This window comes from Pogona vitticeps, chromosome 1 (assembly GCF_051106095.1).
Source record: "Pogona vitticeps strain Pit_001003342236 chromosome 1, PviZW2.1, whole genome shotgun sequence".
NCBI classification, from domain to species: domain Eukaryota; kingdom Metazoa; phylum Chordata; class Lepidosauria; order Squamata; family Agamidae; genus Pogona; species Pogona vitticeps.
The window spans coordinates 71,803,822-71,820,657 of NC_135783.1; the positions used below are offsets into that span (position 1 = coordinate 71,803,822).

Below are 16,836 nucleotides of genomic sequence, written 5' to 3' on the forward strand. Positions count from 1 at the left end.
CTCATACAATGTACATCTACTTAGTTACCAGTCATAACATGTATGAATCACTTTTGCACCTAAAAGAGCCTTCAAGGTAATAAACAGCTATAAAAGCAACCTCATATCAAAACATATTCAAAATGAGCTACCACCTTTCAACATTCAGAGCAGATGATTTCAAAGCCAACAAAATTGTGTGTGTGTTTAGTCGTTTAGTCGTGTCCGACTCTTCGTGACCCCATGGACCAGAGCACGCCAGGCCCTTCTGTCTTCTACTGCCTCCCGGAGTTGTGTCAGGTTCATGTTGGTTGCTTCGCAGACACTGTCCAGCCATCTCATCCTCGGTCGTCCCCTTCTCCTTTTGCCATCACACCTTCCTAACATCAAGGTTTTTTCCAAGGACTCTTTTCTTCTCATGAGATGGCCAAAGTACTGGAGCCTCAGCTTCAGGATCTGTCCTTCCAGTGAGCACTCAGGGTTGATTTCCTTTAGAACTGATAGGTTTGTTCTCCTTGCAGTCCAGGGGATTCTCAAGAGCCTCCTCCAGCACCACAATTCAAAGGCATCAATTCTTCGGCGGTCTGCTTTCTTTATGGTCCAGCTCTCACTTCCATACATCACGACAGGAAAAACCATAGCTTTGACTATTCGGACTTTTGTCGGCAAGGTGATGTCTCTGCTTTTCAAGATGCTGTCAAGGTTTGTCATCGCTTTCCTCCCAAGAAGAAGGCGTCTTTTAATTTCAGGGCTGCTGTCTCCATCTGCAGTGATCATGGAGCCCAGGAAGATAAAATTTGACACTGCCTCCATATCTTCCCCTTCTATTTCCCAGGAGGTGATGGGACCAGTGGCCATGATCTTAGTTTTTTTGATGTTGAGTTTCAGACCGTTTTTTGCACTCTCCTCTTTCACTCTCATTACAAGGTTCTTTAATTCCTCCTCACTTTCTGCCATCAGAGTGGTATCATCTGCATATCGGAGGTTGTTGATATTTCTTCCGGCAATCTTAATTCCGGCTTGGGTTTCTTCCAATCCAGCCTTCCGGATGATGTATTCTGCATATAAGTTAAATAAGCTGGGGGACAATATACAGCCTTGCCGTACTCCTTTCCCAATTTTGAACCACTCAGTTGTTCCATGACCAGTTCTAACTGTTGCTTCCTGTCCCACATATAGGTTTCTCAGGAGACAGATAAAGTGATCAGGCACTCCCATTTCTTTAAGAACTTGCCATAGTTTGCTGTGGTCCACACAGTCAAAGGCTTTTGCATAGTCAATGAAGCAGAAGTAGATATTTTTCTGGAACTCTCTGGCTTTCTCCATAATCCAGCGCAAGTTAGCAATTTGGTCTCGAGTTCCTCTGCCTCTTCGGAATCCAGCTTGTACTTCTGGGAGTTCTCGGTCCACATACTGCTGAAGCCTACCTTGCAGGATTTTGAGCATAACCTTGCTAGCGTGCGAAATGAGTGCAATTGTACGGTAGTTGGAGCATTCTTTGGCACTGCCTTTCTTTGGGATTGGGATGTAGACTGATCTTTTCCAATCCTCTGGCCACTGTTGAGTTTTCCAAACTTAACAAAATTATGCAAAGGAGAAATATGCAATCATAAACCAGAGACAGTAATTGTTAGATCTATTATTTACAACAGGTGTGGCAATATGCACCTTGCTAACTATGCAGTTGAGTAGCTCGAAGCCCACAAATCACAGAAGAGAATTATTGTTTTGGAGGTTTTTTGTCATGAGGTATGAAATTCAGCAGCACATTAGGAAAATCTCCTTAAAACAATTTTTTTTTTTTTCCTTCTCCTTCTGGGTTCCCTACAAAATCTGGCACGAAAAGGCACCAAAAAGGACATAGCTTTGCCTTTTGTAAGCACTTGCATGCTATAATTTCTTTGAAATGCATATATAGCTGTGAATGAAAATAATAAGTGAACCTATTCTGAAGCACATAAATTAGCCATGGCTTCACACCATTTGTGTCCAATGTACCAAAAAGGAACACAGAAACATGGTCTTCACAATCAGCAATTCACAACAATTTGCATCAAATTTATTACACACGGAAGTGCTATCTACACAGAAAATTCGTAATATCTAAATTCATAATTCCCAAGAAGCCTACTTATGCTAAACATAACAGAAATGGCTGTGTGCTCCTTGATTATACTTGCACAATGCAATCCTGCCATTATTTCATATGAATGAGCTTCAGCAACTTGAGATGAGTAATGAAATACACAAAACTGCTACGTTAGGAATTATAAGGTGTTTATTTAAAATATATCCAGCGTTGGCAAGTTCAGTATAAAAGAAAAAAAAATACAGTATAAAACCAGTTCATTAAGCTGACTTCCCCATACTCTGTTTTATGTAACAGCCATTTTCTAACACAGACATAACATGACATTGATGGCCTGGGCACACAAAGAAAACAATCAAGCTTACGTGTTGGGACTACTGGTGGAGGAACAGGAGGTGGAACAGGAGGCGGCATATAACCTAGAAGAAACAAATATGAATAGAAAACTCTAGTTAAACTGCTCTGAAAACTATCTCTGTACCAAGACAGGTTTCATTATATATTTGTATAGCACTTGCATCCACCATTCAAGTTTTTTCGGTGGGAAAACTGGCAAGTAATGAAATGTTAATAGCACAATTTAAGAAGATAAGTTATAATGCAACTAAACATTGCACAAACACTCTGATAGCAATATTCTGTTTTCCTTCACCCCACCCCATCATTATATGGTGCCAACAACCTTATCTAAAAGGTTTTCCAGTCCTCCAGAACAGGCTTTCAGGAAATGGGCAGGAGAGCAGGAAACACAATTAGCAGAAGCACACTATTGTTTACCGCCAATGGACATATTCCCAAGTCAGTATGCATAGGACTGTGGCCTAAATTAGTTTTATCAATATTTAACTGCAAAACTTGTAACACATTAAACATAATAATTAACAAATCATTAGTATTATGTTCTGCATATTTTAAATTAGAAAGATGACTTACCAGGAGGTGGTTGTGCAGGATTATAGCTTGCTCTCAAGAAGGGAGGTGGAGGAACTGCACCATACCCTGGAGGAGGAACAGACATTGCAACAGGAAATGCTGGTGGAACTAAACTAACAGCTGGTACAGCTGGGGCTACAGGAATCTGTTTGCAAGAAAGAAAAAGGAAAAAATGTCCAGTGATCTTTAATATAATCTCATTATTTTCAGAAAGGAATTAACAGTAGATTTCATAACTACGTTAACGATTTTATATAGAGTTCTTCAGAAATACTTCAAATAGATTTTCTTAAAAATATTACAATCTTCAAAACCAGCAAGAAAACATTAAAGAAATAAAAATCTGCTAAATATAGTGCTCCTTCTGAGAGAACATGCTTAGCATTTATCTGTAAAACCAATCAGTATCAAAATGTATACAATAATTACATACTTCAAATAATAATTAAGTACTTCAAAAGTTTTTTTCTCACCCATCCCCAGCTATCCAGAAACCCAATCTAACCTCCCTGGACTTGGAAAAGGCCACCAAGATGGCCTCTTCACACTATAGGATCTTGGTACTTGTCAGCGTTTCTTCTCCTAAGAACATCTACCGACACCACCTCTCAGGCTATGCTCCTTCAGGCTGCCACACCGAGAGAGGCCAGAAAGTCATCAACTTGAAGCAGGGTCTTCTCGGTCGCAGCTCCATCCCTTTGGAATGGGTTCCTAGTGGAGCTGCGCCTGGCCTCCTCCCTCAGTTTTTAAAAGGATGTTCAAAACAAGGTTGGTTACTAAAGACTTTTGAGAGCATCCTCTCTTCATGTTACACTGACTAACCCTCATGTTGCCCACTTGGTATCAACTGTTTTCCCCTACCATGTGTAATGCCCTTCCACACTGTTCTAGACAGCCTGCCAACTCTCCAGATCAAATTTAAAGAGAGCTCAGAGAGCTGTAAGATAGTGAATCACTCCTTGTTGCAGTAGAAATATCCCATGCATAATCTAAGCCAAAGGTTTTATAATAAACTGCAAAATGTTTTTAAAATCTGCTTTAATGGAACATTGGGTAACAGAGCTTTTGCCATTCAACACATTTGATGTGCTTATATTCTTCCTAGAACATGATGAACAACTGAAATGCAAACAGTAAAATTGAGCAACACACATTTGTAATTTGGTCTCTTTCATGGGATCTCCTTTTCTTTAGCTCAATTTATAGTACACTTAACTGAATTTAGATATTACGAATTTTCTCTCTCACCTCCCCCCCATCAATCCAAGATATAAATAAATGACAGAATACTGATAGTCCTTCTCGGGGGGCTTACTCTGCTTCTTAGGTGAGGGAGGATTCATGTTCTCCTTCTATGCCACCTGGACATCCTTTCCAGAAGCAGTCCTGTCAATCTTCCTATTTTAGGTGACTTTAATATCTGCAAGCCTTCCTGAGCTGTGCACTTTTCAGCCTAGCTAATTTAGTAAACAAAAGCAGTCATGCTATAGTTGCCTGCTTGGAATAACATGCTGTATGGTCCCTACTACAAACCTGAAATGAAAATTCTTGTCTTTTTAACCTGTATGGTGTTTTACATGAGAAAATTTTTCACACAAATTACAGAGGTCAGAAAACATCACAATGTCTTCAACTAAAATAAGAAGAAAAAACAGGAGTGTGGAACAGTTGTCTTTGTGTTGGAATCGAGGAATTATCTGGGAAGCGGGAAGCTCCTCAGCTTCTGATACCAGATGATTTGAAGCCCAAACAAAGTAATAATCCATTCTATACCCAACTATCTTCATAGGAGACTGAAAAGCAGGGATATGCTACAATACAACAGGAGCCTTGTGACGCAGTGGTTAAACTGCTGTACTGCAGCCAAAACTGTGCTCACAACCTGGGGTTCAATCCCAGGTAGGCGGCTCAAGGATAACTCAGCCTTCTATCCTTCTGAGGTTGGTAAAAATGAGTATCCAGCTTGTTGGGGGGCAATGTGTAGCCTAACTTGTAAAGCACCCACTTTGCTTTACAACACTAACCTGTAGCATAGTGACAGACTGTGTGTAAGTTTCTGTTTGTGTTGTAACAGCTGTGGTCTTGTCAACTGTTGTACTCTGGGTTGTCTGCACAGGCTCTTTTACAGGCTCTGAGTTTCTTGCAGTTTCCCACTCTGAAGAAACAGGACGAAAATATGTCATTAGCATGTTAAAAAAAGTTAAGAGTGCTTAAATTCTATTGTTTAGTGGAGTAAGTCACAATTAGAGCAGGCCAATTGAATCACTGGGACTTATAGAGGAGGTGACTCACCAAGCCCATACGGTTTCAATAGAACTACTCTAGTTGCAGTGGCGGAGGCAGCGGGGATGGGAGGCAGAGGGCAGCAGGGACGGCTTTGAATTTCCCACCCTTTCCCCCTGCCTTTCATAGGTTGAAGCTCCGGCTGCAAGTCGAACCAAAATTTTGTTGCCGGAGTTTTTCGTACCTCAAAATTTTCATAAGTAGGGACTTTCGTAAGCCGAAGCCCCACTGTAACACCATCAAAGCTACAAACAACAACAATATTACGAACAGCAAATATAGTGCATGGATATTTAACAGATACTTAAAGACAGGAATTTACGGGGTTCTCAGGAACTGGGAACTCCACTATTTAACCTTACTGCCAAAAGCCAGGCTGTATCTTTATTAGTTTGAAAACAGAAAACCTCCCATTAGTGTTCTGCTGAACAAATTTAGTTTCTTTAAAATACATAACAAAAGAGATTAAAAAATTTAAAAAGTCAACATCTAATTATAAGGCACTATAAACAACCTTACCGCTATTCACTGTTTCTTGGTCAATCATGCCACCTTCCGCGAAGCCATCTAAATCATCCAATTTAACTTTTTCCCAAGGTATATATGAAACTCCAAGATCCACATCCCAAAACTGTTTATATTCAGTTTTTACCCCTTTATTTAAAGCCCATGCAATCTGAAACATGAAATGCAATTCAGTTAAATCATAAAACATTATCAGCCCCCAAAACTTTTGGTCATTTTCAAACATGTTAATCTGTTTGCAAAACAGCATTATTTGAAAGGCAGGTCTTATTATCCAAAAGGGTAGCTAAACATACAAAGTAAAACTGGTCTTATTTTCCTTGCAACAGTTCTTTCACTGTCTTGCAATTCTTTCATTTTCTTTTCTTTTTCAATTTTTTGAAGGTTATACTTTCTGCAACTTTTCTGAAAAACCAAGTTGTGTAGACCAAACTCTTTTGATGTTTTCCTAGCTCTTTGAAACATACTACAGATCTGAAATTCTGTCAAAACATCAGTATTTTTCCCTTCTAGCTAATACAGAAAGCAATGCCACCATCAATACAGTGGTGCCTCGCTTAATGAGCGCACCGTACGACGAAATCGCATAGCGATCCCTTTTTTGGGATTGCTAATGCGATCGCTCAACAAGCTTTGGATAGGGCGAAATTCGCTTTGCGAAGATCGGTAAGCGTTTCGCTTACCGATCTTCGCAAAACGAAGCTCCGACGATCAGCTGTTCGGCGGACAAAATGGCCACCGGAAGCCCCAAAATGGCCGCGCGCAGCGTTTTCGCGCCCTCCCCTTTCTTAACGAGGGAGCAAAAATGGCAGCCGGCCATAGGAAACTTCGCTGAACGGTGAGTAAAGGAGCCCCATTCAGCGATGTTTCGCTATAGCGAAGGTTAATCCGGAACGGATTAACCTCGCTATGTGAGGCACCACTGTATTGGCATATTTATATTTATATTTTACTTGTATTTGCGCTTGATTTTATCACTGTTAATTGCTTTGGCAGAAAATGCAGCTATAAATTTGACAGAATTGAGTTATTGTGCTATGTATGTCTGGCAAGAAGACACATTAGTTTATTTATTTCTCAATTTATATCCTGCTCTTATTCGTGCCAAAGCACTATTCTGGGCGATTATAACAAATATAATACAATACATTGCAAATAACCCTTAAAACAGATGGCAAAGACTAGTCATATAAAAACTAGAGTGGACGAAGGAAAGCAGGGGGGGAAAAGGTGATCAACTAGAGTCAGTGTAGAAAGCCTCCCTGAAAAGCCAAGTCTTTAGTTGCTTGCTAAATATCAACAGAGAGGGAGATAGGTGGAGCTCCTCCAGAAGTTGGTTCCATAAGGTTGGAGCTACCATGAAGAATACCCTACCTCTTGTAGAGAACTTATGGCCCTCCCCTCAAGGTGGCCACACAGAGGAGCCTCAACTGAGATGATCTTGTGGCTCAGGCAGCTGACATTAAGGAAAGATGCTCACAGTTAAGAATTGCCATCTGATCCTGTTGACTTTCTTAGGTCCTTATTCCTACTCTTGTCATATAGTATACACTGTTGCCTACATGTAGTTGTCCCCCAAACCATTGCTAAAGTGGCATTTAGGGTCAAAACTGGTCCATCACTCCAATCAAAACCCTCTTTCATATACTGGGAAAATTCATATATACAGGATATAAAGATGAATTTCCAAAAAACAAACAAACAAAACCAACAACTCCAAATTGTGAAGATCCCATTATTTTCACTGGATGTGTGATTAATAGTTGTAATTAATAACTGTATTCATTTATGAAACTAGAGTACAGAATCAATTTTTTGGTTGTTCTTCCTAACGTTTCGCCAGTCTCTGTGACCGCCATCTTCAGAGGACAGCAACCTGTGCTCTCTTGAGAGCACAGGTTGCTGTCCTCTGAAGATGACAGCCACAGAGACTGGTGAAACGTTAGGAAGAACAACCTTCAGAACACGGCCAAAGAGCCCGAAAAACCCACAACAACCATTAGATCCCGGCCGTGAAAGCCTTTGCAAATAAATCAATTTTTTATTTGTTACCTTCATATTGTACATTCTCTCTGACATGGATGCCCAAACTCTGCCTTATAAACATTTCAGTGATATTCTTTCCATATATACGCTAGCAAATTAAGCTTTGGAGTTTTGACTACTCATGTAAGGTACATGACATATGATTTAGAGACTATTTTTAGAGGATAATTACCAATTTTGCTTTTTGTCTCATAATCAACTATTATCATTACTTGCTTCCTTCTAAAATATTTTATTTCTTCCTTATTTAGTTGCACATTCATTTCCCTAAGTGTATGTATGTTCGTTCATATGTATGTATCTGTTTGACTTCAGCAACTGTCTTAATCCATTTCCCCCCTCAATATTGCAGACATCAATATTATTATTTATCAATTATACAGTACCATAAAATGTAACTTATACTGAAGATGGGTAATGCTATTGAATATATACCTTAATAATTTTAGAACCAATCTTATAGGATCCAGAGCTAAGTTTCTGAAGAGCACGATATGCATCCTGTCTATGAACCATACAGACATATGCACAACCTCTGGGAGGAATCATCTACAAAGGAAAGAATTCAATAATGTTAAAAGGCAAACAGGAGTTACTCTTTGACTGAATGGGAAGTTAACACACCACACCTCTATGTAAACTCCTTCCCCCATTCCCTCCAAACCATATCCTATGCCACTGTGGAATCTGACTTTCAGGACTGACATAAATGGAGAGACAAGAAAGCCTTCTTCTGCAGAAAATTGTTCCTATGTTCAAAACATTATTTAAAAGTAATTACCTTGAACTATAATTACTTTAAACTACACACACACACACACACACACACACACACACACACACACACACACACACACACACACACACACACACACACACACACACACACACACACACACACACACACACACACACACACACACACATATATGATGAGACAAAGTTTTATCATTTTAAAGGTGTAGGATAAGTATTGCACTTACATTTATAGATTCTATTTGTCCAAATTCTTCAAATAAATTGGTTAAGTCTTGCTGTGTGGCCTTCTTGTCCACTTGACCAACCCAAAGTGTGGTACTGCAGACTATCGAGACAAATTGCACAATTTAAATATGAGTTGGTTAATGGCAAGATATATGAATTGGTTAATGTTTAACTTGGGACTATTTACCCTGATTCTATTCAAAAGCAGGTTGATCCCTTCCATGAAACATATAATCCAACAAACCAATCAATAATATTGTTTGATTAATTTTAACTTGAAAGCCCGTATTTCCCTTTATGAACCTGCCCAGGTTTTAAAAACATCAAGGTCTTTCTCTCCATCCTGCCACCCTCATAGGTGTGTTTTTGTGAGAAAATGGGGGGGAACAAACCCCCCATCAAAAAAACCCCACCTTCTCTGTCGCTGTTCCCAAGCTACAGAACTCCTTCCCATGAAAGACCAGGCTGGCTCCCTCTTTGCTGTCTCTCTGCAGGCAGCCAAAGGCTTTTCCTCAGTGACTGGCTACCTAAGAGTTGGGCTGCTTTTTTCGGTTTAGTTTATTTTTGTTTTGTTGCTCGTTTGCTTTTTCCCCTCCACATCCTGGTTTTAGATAGTTTGTTTTTGATACTATAAGCCACCTTGGGTCCTCTTGACAAGAAAGGCTGGGTATAAATATTTTAGATAAATAATAAAAAATAATTACAAACACAGAATTCTGTGAGTCTTGTAAATGTCATGTCTCCAATAAAGGAGCAAGAAGACATAACCATGAGAAAGGACCTGCTGTGTTATATACAACTAGAAAAGTATAATCAAAGTAAGCAAAAGGTGATATTTGGATGAAAACCTAAGTGTCTACTTTATTTTAGATTAGCATGGTTACTTCAGATTACTAGGTACACCATGATCAAGCTATGGGAAGTATCTTTGGCTGGAAAACAAGGCATGAAGGTAGATACGGGACAAGATACTCTTGTAAGTATATAAGACACAGGTCAAAAGAACTTTAGAGCCAAGCAACAGTGTCTGGAGTTTATGGAAACTATTCTCTAACAATTCTCTAACAAGGATAGTTCTCAGGGCCCAAAATTCAATGGAAGAAAAAAAAATCATAGGACAGAACAGAAACCACACCAAAAACTGGTAAAGCAAAATGCTACAGAACAACAACAACAACAACAACCCTGCTTGCTGGTGATCAACTCAGTTGTTTCTTGATTACTGAACAAATGACAGCTAATCACTGAAACAGTATTCTGCTGAACTGCAAGCAGACGATACCTACCACTTAGTGTTTTGGATCGTATGGGAGGTAAGCCCTTTTTCTGCCTTTCTTTCTCTCTTTCTCTAGCTCTTCTTTCACTCGAATATGACCGTGATGACTTTCTTTTTCGTTCTCTTGATCTAGAGCGTGAGCGTTTCCTATGCTTACGTTTTCGAGAACCAGATCGTGATCTGGACCTTCGTTTTCTTGGAGACCTGTAAAATAATCAGCTCAATACTTCTACCAGGAGAAAGGCGACACTCCATCAGAAAACTCAAGTTTTTAAAACATGAAGACAAACATTTCCATGGATTAAAAATATTACAGAACCTTGAACGAGATCTTGAACGTGTTCTTGATCTTGAAATAACTGTTGCTTTCTTTTCTTCTTGCTCAAAAACCTCTTGTTCTACAACCTCTTGGATTTCATCTATATCCATATCCTGAATATGGAGGAAATTAAAAATAAAAGTACATGAAAAATGATTTGCTCCAGTCAACCAAAAGCAGCTCATGTGTACAAAATGGCCAGTGATAACCCTACACATTCAGAATCTAACATATCCACATTGTATTCTAGCACCTTGTGTTACTCAAAGTAACTGGGAATGTCAAAACTGGCATGGCCATCTACTCAGTAACTGGGAGAGATTTATTAGGCTCAGCAACATGCTCATAGCACACCACTATTCATGAGGAATACTGATGTCTGATCAGTTGTAAGTTATCACTGTTCATGACAGGATAGTTTGGAGATCACTAATTCATAGAGTTCCACAAGCTGACTTGAGAAATGTGCAACAAATAATAGGGGTTACTTATAGCCTGTCTTATATTATAGAACGGTAATTGTTCAGTACATTATTGATCCATTTCAACAGAAACTGTGAATCTCACCTGTTGTTGAACATCCATTGAATTGTCAATATTTGGTTCCACTTCTAAGAACTGTTGGTGGCCACTGTCTTGTGAAGGAGATGCTGAATGTTCAGAACCAAAATGTTCTTCTTGTGTTTCTTTAGGGCTTGCCTGTAAAGCAAGAAAATGTATTTGTTTTAACCTTAAATACAAATAGGCATGGTAGCACAATTTTCCATAAAACTGTTTCAAATGGAACAGCTTATTGACAATCTTACTTTCACACAGCTGTGATTTAAACCACCCTATAATGAAATCTGTTCAGAAAAATGTGTTTATGAAATATCCTTTTCGTAAAACTTTTCAGCATTGCCATTAAATAAATACAATTGTAAAATCTGAATGAACCATCAACTGTCAAGTACAACAAACTGCAAATATCAGAATCTAATCAACAATATTCTTTCTATCCAATGAGAGCTACTTTCTCTACATATAAAATAAAATACAAAGTTTGAGAATACAGTAAACTTACTACTGCTTATCTTCTGCTGTGACCATATAATCAACTTAACATTAGAATATTTATTTATTTATTTATTTATTCAATTTATATGCCGCCCACACTACCCAGAGGTCTCTGGGCGGCTTACAATAATTAAAATTCAATACAGTAAAAGATAAAATAATTAAAATACAATTAAAACACAATTAAAATTGCCATCAGACCCACAGCTAATATTATTTCAATTAAAAGCCTTTGGGAACAGGAAGGTTTTGACCTGGCGCCGAAATGTCATCAGCGTCGGCGCCAGACGAATCTCAGTCGGGAGGGCATTCCATAGTCTGGGGGCAGCTGCCGAAAAGGCCCTTTGTCTACAAACCGTCCCTCTTACCTCCTTAAGGGACGGCTCTTTCAAAAGGGCCCCCGGGCTAGATCTTAACTGCCGGGTGGGAGCATATGGAAGGAGGCGGGCGGTCCTTCAGGTATCCAGGGCCCAAGCCGTTTAGGGCTTTATATGTCAAAACAAGCACTTTGAATTGGGCCTGGGCAGCAACTGGTAGCCAATGTAACTTATACAGAATCGGCTTGATATGTTCCCTGGCGGCTGCACCACTCACCAGCCGCGCAGCTCGATTCTGGACCAGTTGCAGTCGCCGGACCGTCTTCAAAGGCAGCCCCACGTAAAGCGCATTGCAGTAATCTATGCGGGATGTTACCAGTGCATGTGTGACTGTCATGAGACTCCGCTCGTCCAGGTAGGGCCGTAGCTGGTATAATTTCCGCAGCTGAAGGAAGGTGCCCCTGGCCACCAAGTCCACCTGAGCTTCCAGTGTTAGACTGGGGTCCAGGAGCATCCCCAAGCTGCGGACCCTGTCCCTTAGGGGGAGTGTAACCCCATTCAGGGCGGGGAAATGGCCCTCCAGCCTGTCCAGTGAAGCACCCACTAACAGCACTTCCGTCTTGTCTGGATTGAGTTTCAATTTATTAACCCTCATCCAGTCCATTATCAGGTCCAGACACGAGTTCAGCACAGAAACTGCCTCACCTGGATTGGTGGAAAACGATAGGTAGAGCTGAGTATCGTCAGCATATTGCTGACTCCTCAGCCCAAACCTCCTGATGACCTCTCCCAGCGGTTTCATGTAGATGTTGAACAGCATGGGGGACAGTATTGAGCCCTGAGGAACCCCATGACATAACTGCCATGGGGCAGAGCAACTGTCCCCCAGCACCACCCTCTGAACACGGTCAGCCAGGAAGGAGCGGAACCACCGTAAAACGGTGCCCCCAACTCCCAACCCAGCCAGCCTATCCAGAAGGATACCATGGTCGATGGTGTCGAAAGCCACTGAGAGGTCCAGGAGTATCAACAGGGTCACACTCCCCCTGTCTCTCTCCCAGCAAAGGTCATCGTACAGGGCGACCAAGGCAGTCTCTGTACCAAAACCCGGCCTGAAACCCGATTGAAATGGATCCAGAAAATCTGTTTCATCCAGCAGCGCCTGGAGTTGCCCGGCCACAACCCGCTCCAACACCTTGCCCAAATAAGGGAGGTTCGCCACTGGTCGGTAGTTGACCACCAGCCTTGGGTCCAGATTAGGCTTTTTAAGGAGTGGTCGAATTGCTGCCTCTTTCAAGGCGGTAGGGACCACTCCCTCTCTCAGAGAGGCGTTCACGGCCTCCTGGACCCAGGTGCGAACCCCCCTGGCCGATCTTCCAATTAGCCAGGATGGGCAAGGGTCGAGCGGAGTGGTGGTAGAACAGACAGATCCAGTATGTTCATCAAGTCAGATCTAACTGAGATTAAATACAGTGGTGCCTCACATTACAATGTTAATTCGTTCCAGCAAAATCGCTGTAGAACGAAAACATAAAGCGAAATTAAAAAGCCCATAGAAATGCATTAAAACCTGTTTAATGCGTTCCGATGGGCTTGAAACTCACCGTCCAGCGAAGATCCTCCATAGCACGGCCATTTTCACTGCCTGTGCAGCGAGGAATTCGTCCCAGAAAAGAGCGGGGAGCCATGTTTTTTACCCGGTGGCCATTTTGAAACCGCTGATCAGCTAGCCGAAAATCATCACTTTGCGAGAATCGGTTCCCGAAGCAGGGAACCGATCATCCCAAAGCGAAATTCCTCCATAGGAAACATTGTTTTGCGATCGCAAAAAGTTCATCGTAATGCGATTTCGTCGTTAAACGAAGCAATCGTAAAGCAAGGCACCACTGTAACTGGAAACAGTTACAACAAAGATTATGTTTCAGATGTACTGGAATACATCAACAAGCAGTGAAATGATGTAGAAAACTCAGTTGTGTACTTCAAAATAACACAGTGTATGCAGAAACTGAGAGATCTCATGTTCAAACAGATACCACAAAATCTATTAGAATTAACTTCTCAGATCTGACTTGAAGTGTTAAGTTCTGCATTTTAAGTAACAGTTAAATAAAGAAGTTGTTTGCAAGAAAAAATGAGCATTTATGCTGCTCTCTGAGGTTACTGAAAAATAATATTTGTCTAAGTGTGAAGGAAGGGACGTGGTGGCGCTGTGGGCTAAACCGCAGAAGCCTGTGCTGCAGGGTCAGAAGACCAGCAGTCGTAAGTTCGAATCCACGTGACGGAATGAGCACCCGTCGCCTGTCCCAGCTCCCGCCAACCTAGCGGTTCGAAAGCATGCAAATGTGAGTAGATAAATAGGTACCGCCTTGGTGGGAAGGTAAACAGCGTTCCATGTCTAAATCACACTGGCCATGTGACCACGGAAAGATTGTCTTCGGACAAACGCTGGCTCTATGGCTTGAAGAGCAGGATGAGCGCCATCCCCCAGAGTCGGACACGACTGGACAAAAATTGTCAAGGGGAACCTTTACCCAAGTGTGAAAGCTAAACAGAAGATCTGCATTTCAATGTTATGTTAAAGCAACAGTTAGGTCTGGAAATAACTGGACATTGACACAATTTTTATAATTCTGGCTCTGTAGGTCAACAAAGTGGATTTGAAATGAAACAACAACTGAGATGCAACTGAAGTCCAGACTTTCATCTTTAATTCAAGGGGTTGAACAAAAATATCATACGAAATGTTCAGGAATTGCAACAATTTCCTTACACAGCCCCCTTATTTCAGGGGCTCAAATATAATTGGACAAATTAACACAATGACAAATAAAATGTTTACTTTCAATATTTTGTCAAGAATCCTTTATAGCAGTGGTCCCCAACCTTAGGCCTCCAGATGTCCTTGGACTAAAACTCCCAGAAGCCTTCACCACCACTTCTGCTGGCCAGGATTTCTGAGAGTTGAAGTCCATCTGGAGGCCCACAGTTGGGGACCACTGCTTTACAGGCAATCACTGCTTGAAGTCTGGAACGCATGGACATCACCAAACACTGGGTTTCCTCCTTCGTGATGGTTTGCCAGGCTGTTGTTGCAACTGTCTTCAGTTGTTGTTTGTCGGACTTTCTGCCTTACGTTTTATCTCCAGCAAGTGAAATGCATGCTCAATCAGGTGATTGACTCTGCCATTGCAGAATATTCCACTTCCTTGCCTTAAAAAAACTACTCAGCTGCTTTTGCACTATGTTTTGGGTCACTGTCCATTTGTAAAGCGAACCAACATCCAATAAACTTTGCTTATTGAATCTGAGCACTGAATCACTGAATCTGAGCAATTTATCCCTATACACTTAAGAATTCATCTGACTGCCTCTGTCTTTTGTCACATCATCAATAAACACTGGTGACCCAGTGCCACTGGAAGCCATGCATGCCCATGCCATCACACTGCCTCCAACATGCTTTACTGATGTGGTATGCTTCAGATCATGAGCCTTGTGCTTACGTTTTTCTTTCAATCTTCTGGTACAGGTTGGCCTTAGTTTCATCTGTCCAAAGAATGCTGGCCCGTCTATTCTTGAGGCTTAAGAATGGTTTGCACCTTGGGGTGAACCCTCTGTATTTGTTCTGGTGAAGTCTTCTCTTTATGATAGATTTAGATAATAATATGCCTAACTTCTGGAGAGAGTTCTTCACTTGGCTGGATGCTGTGAAGGGGCTTTTCTTTACCATGGAAAGGATCCTATGATCTTCCACCACTGTTGTCTTCTGTAGACATCCAGGCCTTTTTGTGTTGCAGAGCTCAGCAGTGTGTGTGTTTTTTTTCTCAGAACACACCAGACTGTTGATTTGGCCACTCCTAATGTTCCTGTTATGTCTCTGATGGATTTCTTCGTCTTTTCTTTTCTTTTTCTTTCTTTCTTTGCATCCTAAAGATGGCTTGTTTCACTTACACTGAGATCTCCTCTAAACGCATGTTGTGGGTTCACAGCAACAGCTTCCAAATGTGAATGCCACACCTGGAATCAACTACAGACCTTTTACCTGCCTGACTGATGATGAAATAACAAGAAATATCCCACACCTGTCCATGAAACAGCTTTTCAGTCAATTGTCCAATTACATTTAGTCCCTTGGAAAAGAGGGGGCTTCATATTAAAGAGCAAGTAATTCCTAAACCTTTCTTCCAATTTGGATGTGAATACCCTCAAATTAAAGGTGAGAGACTGCACATTAAGCCCATATTAATAATTTAACTGCAACTTGAATTTATTTTGGCAAACAGCAAAAATAACAAAACTTGTGTCAGTGTCCAATTATTTCTGGACCCAACTGTATTTTTAAACTGTGCAGAACTACAATGTTTGGGGACACTTAGTGGCAAATCTACCCAGTTTGCTTCAGAAGAAATGCCCTTTGAAAAATTTGATGTTACAAAAACAAAAAAAACAGTATTACATACATAAATCTTGTTCACATTACTCCCCATGTGCTGTATCTGGTTTTCATGTCCTCACATCAAAACTTGCCAACTATATCACTGGTTCTTAACCTTGGGTTACTCTAGAGTTTTGGACTGCAACTCTCAGAAGCCTTCACCACCAGCTGTCCTGACTGGGGTTTCTGAGAGTTGCAGTTCAAAAGCATCCAAGTAACAAAGGTTAAGAACCACTGAACTATATACTTCCATTTAAAAAATAAGCATCTCATGCACCTTTGAAGGAAATGTACCTCATATTTTTTAAAAGTTATCCCTGGACATAATACATTAAAAATGAGATTCAAATTCTACAACATAACTAACTTTACAAACCAAGAACTTATTTGCACTACTTTTTGTATTTGCAAGATGACTACTAATCAAAAATAATGTAAAATTGTAGTAAATGCTCTGCAGTGATGAAAAAGTCCTCTTCTATCTTAGTGGCTTTTCAATCATTGCTTTGAAAGCACTCAAAAGTGTTTATCTATTCAGATTAAGTGGAATACGTCTCAAACTGCATCTAGAGTCAAACTAGTCCTTAACAG

The 16,836-nt window shown here is 40.7% G+C and overlaps 1 protein-coding gene across 2 annotated transcripts in view; it reads right to left on the reverse strand.

Annotated features, from left to right (window-relative positions):
• The window catches only part of SCAF8 (SR-related CTD associated factor 8), a 242,353-nt gene that overhangs the window by 173,806 nt on the left and 51,711 nt on the right, over positions 1-16,836 (reverse strand). For both annotated transcript variants that reach the window (XR_012085441.2, XM_020801699.3), the window contains exons 10-18: positions 11,002-11,133; positions 10,435-10,547; positions 10,126-10,319; positions 8,839-8,939; positions 8,291-8,404; positions 5,804-5,960; positions 5,026-5,156; positions 3,002-3,146; positions 2,434-2,487 (exon numbers count right to left, since the gene is read on the reverse strand). Coding sequence is in view for 1 of the 2 variants with exons in the window: in XM_020801699.3 (XP_020657358.1) it covers positions 2,434-2,487; positions 3,002-3,146; positions 5,026-5,156; positions 5,804-5,960; positions 8,291-8,404; positions 8,839-8,939; positions 10,126-10,319; positions 10,435-10,547; positions 11,002-11,133 (1,141 nt within the window). In the remaining variant the exon portion in view is untranslated. The remainder of the gene's footprint in view (positions 1-2,433; positions 2,488-3,001; positions 3,147-5,025; positions 5,157-5,803; positions 5,961-8,290; positions 8,405-8,838; positions 8,940-10,125; positions 10,320-10,434; positions 10,548-11,001; positions 11,134-16,836) is intronic.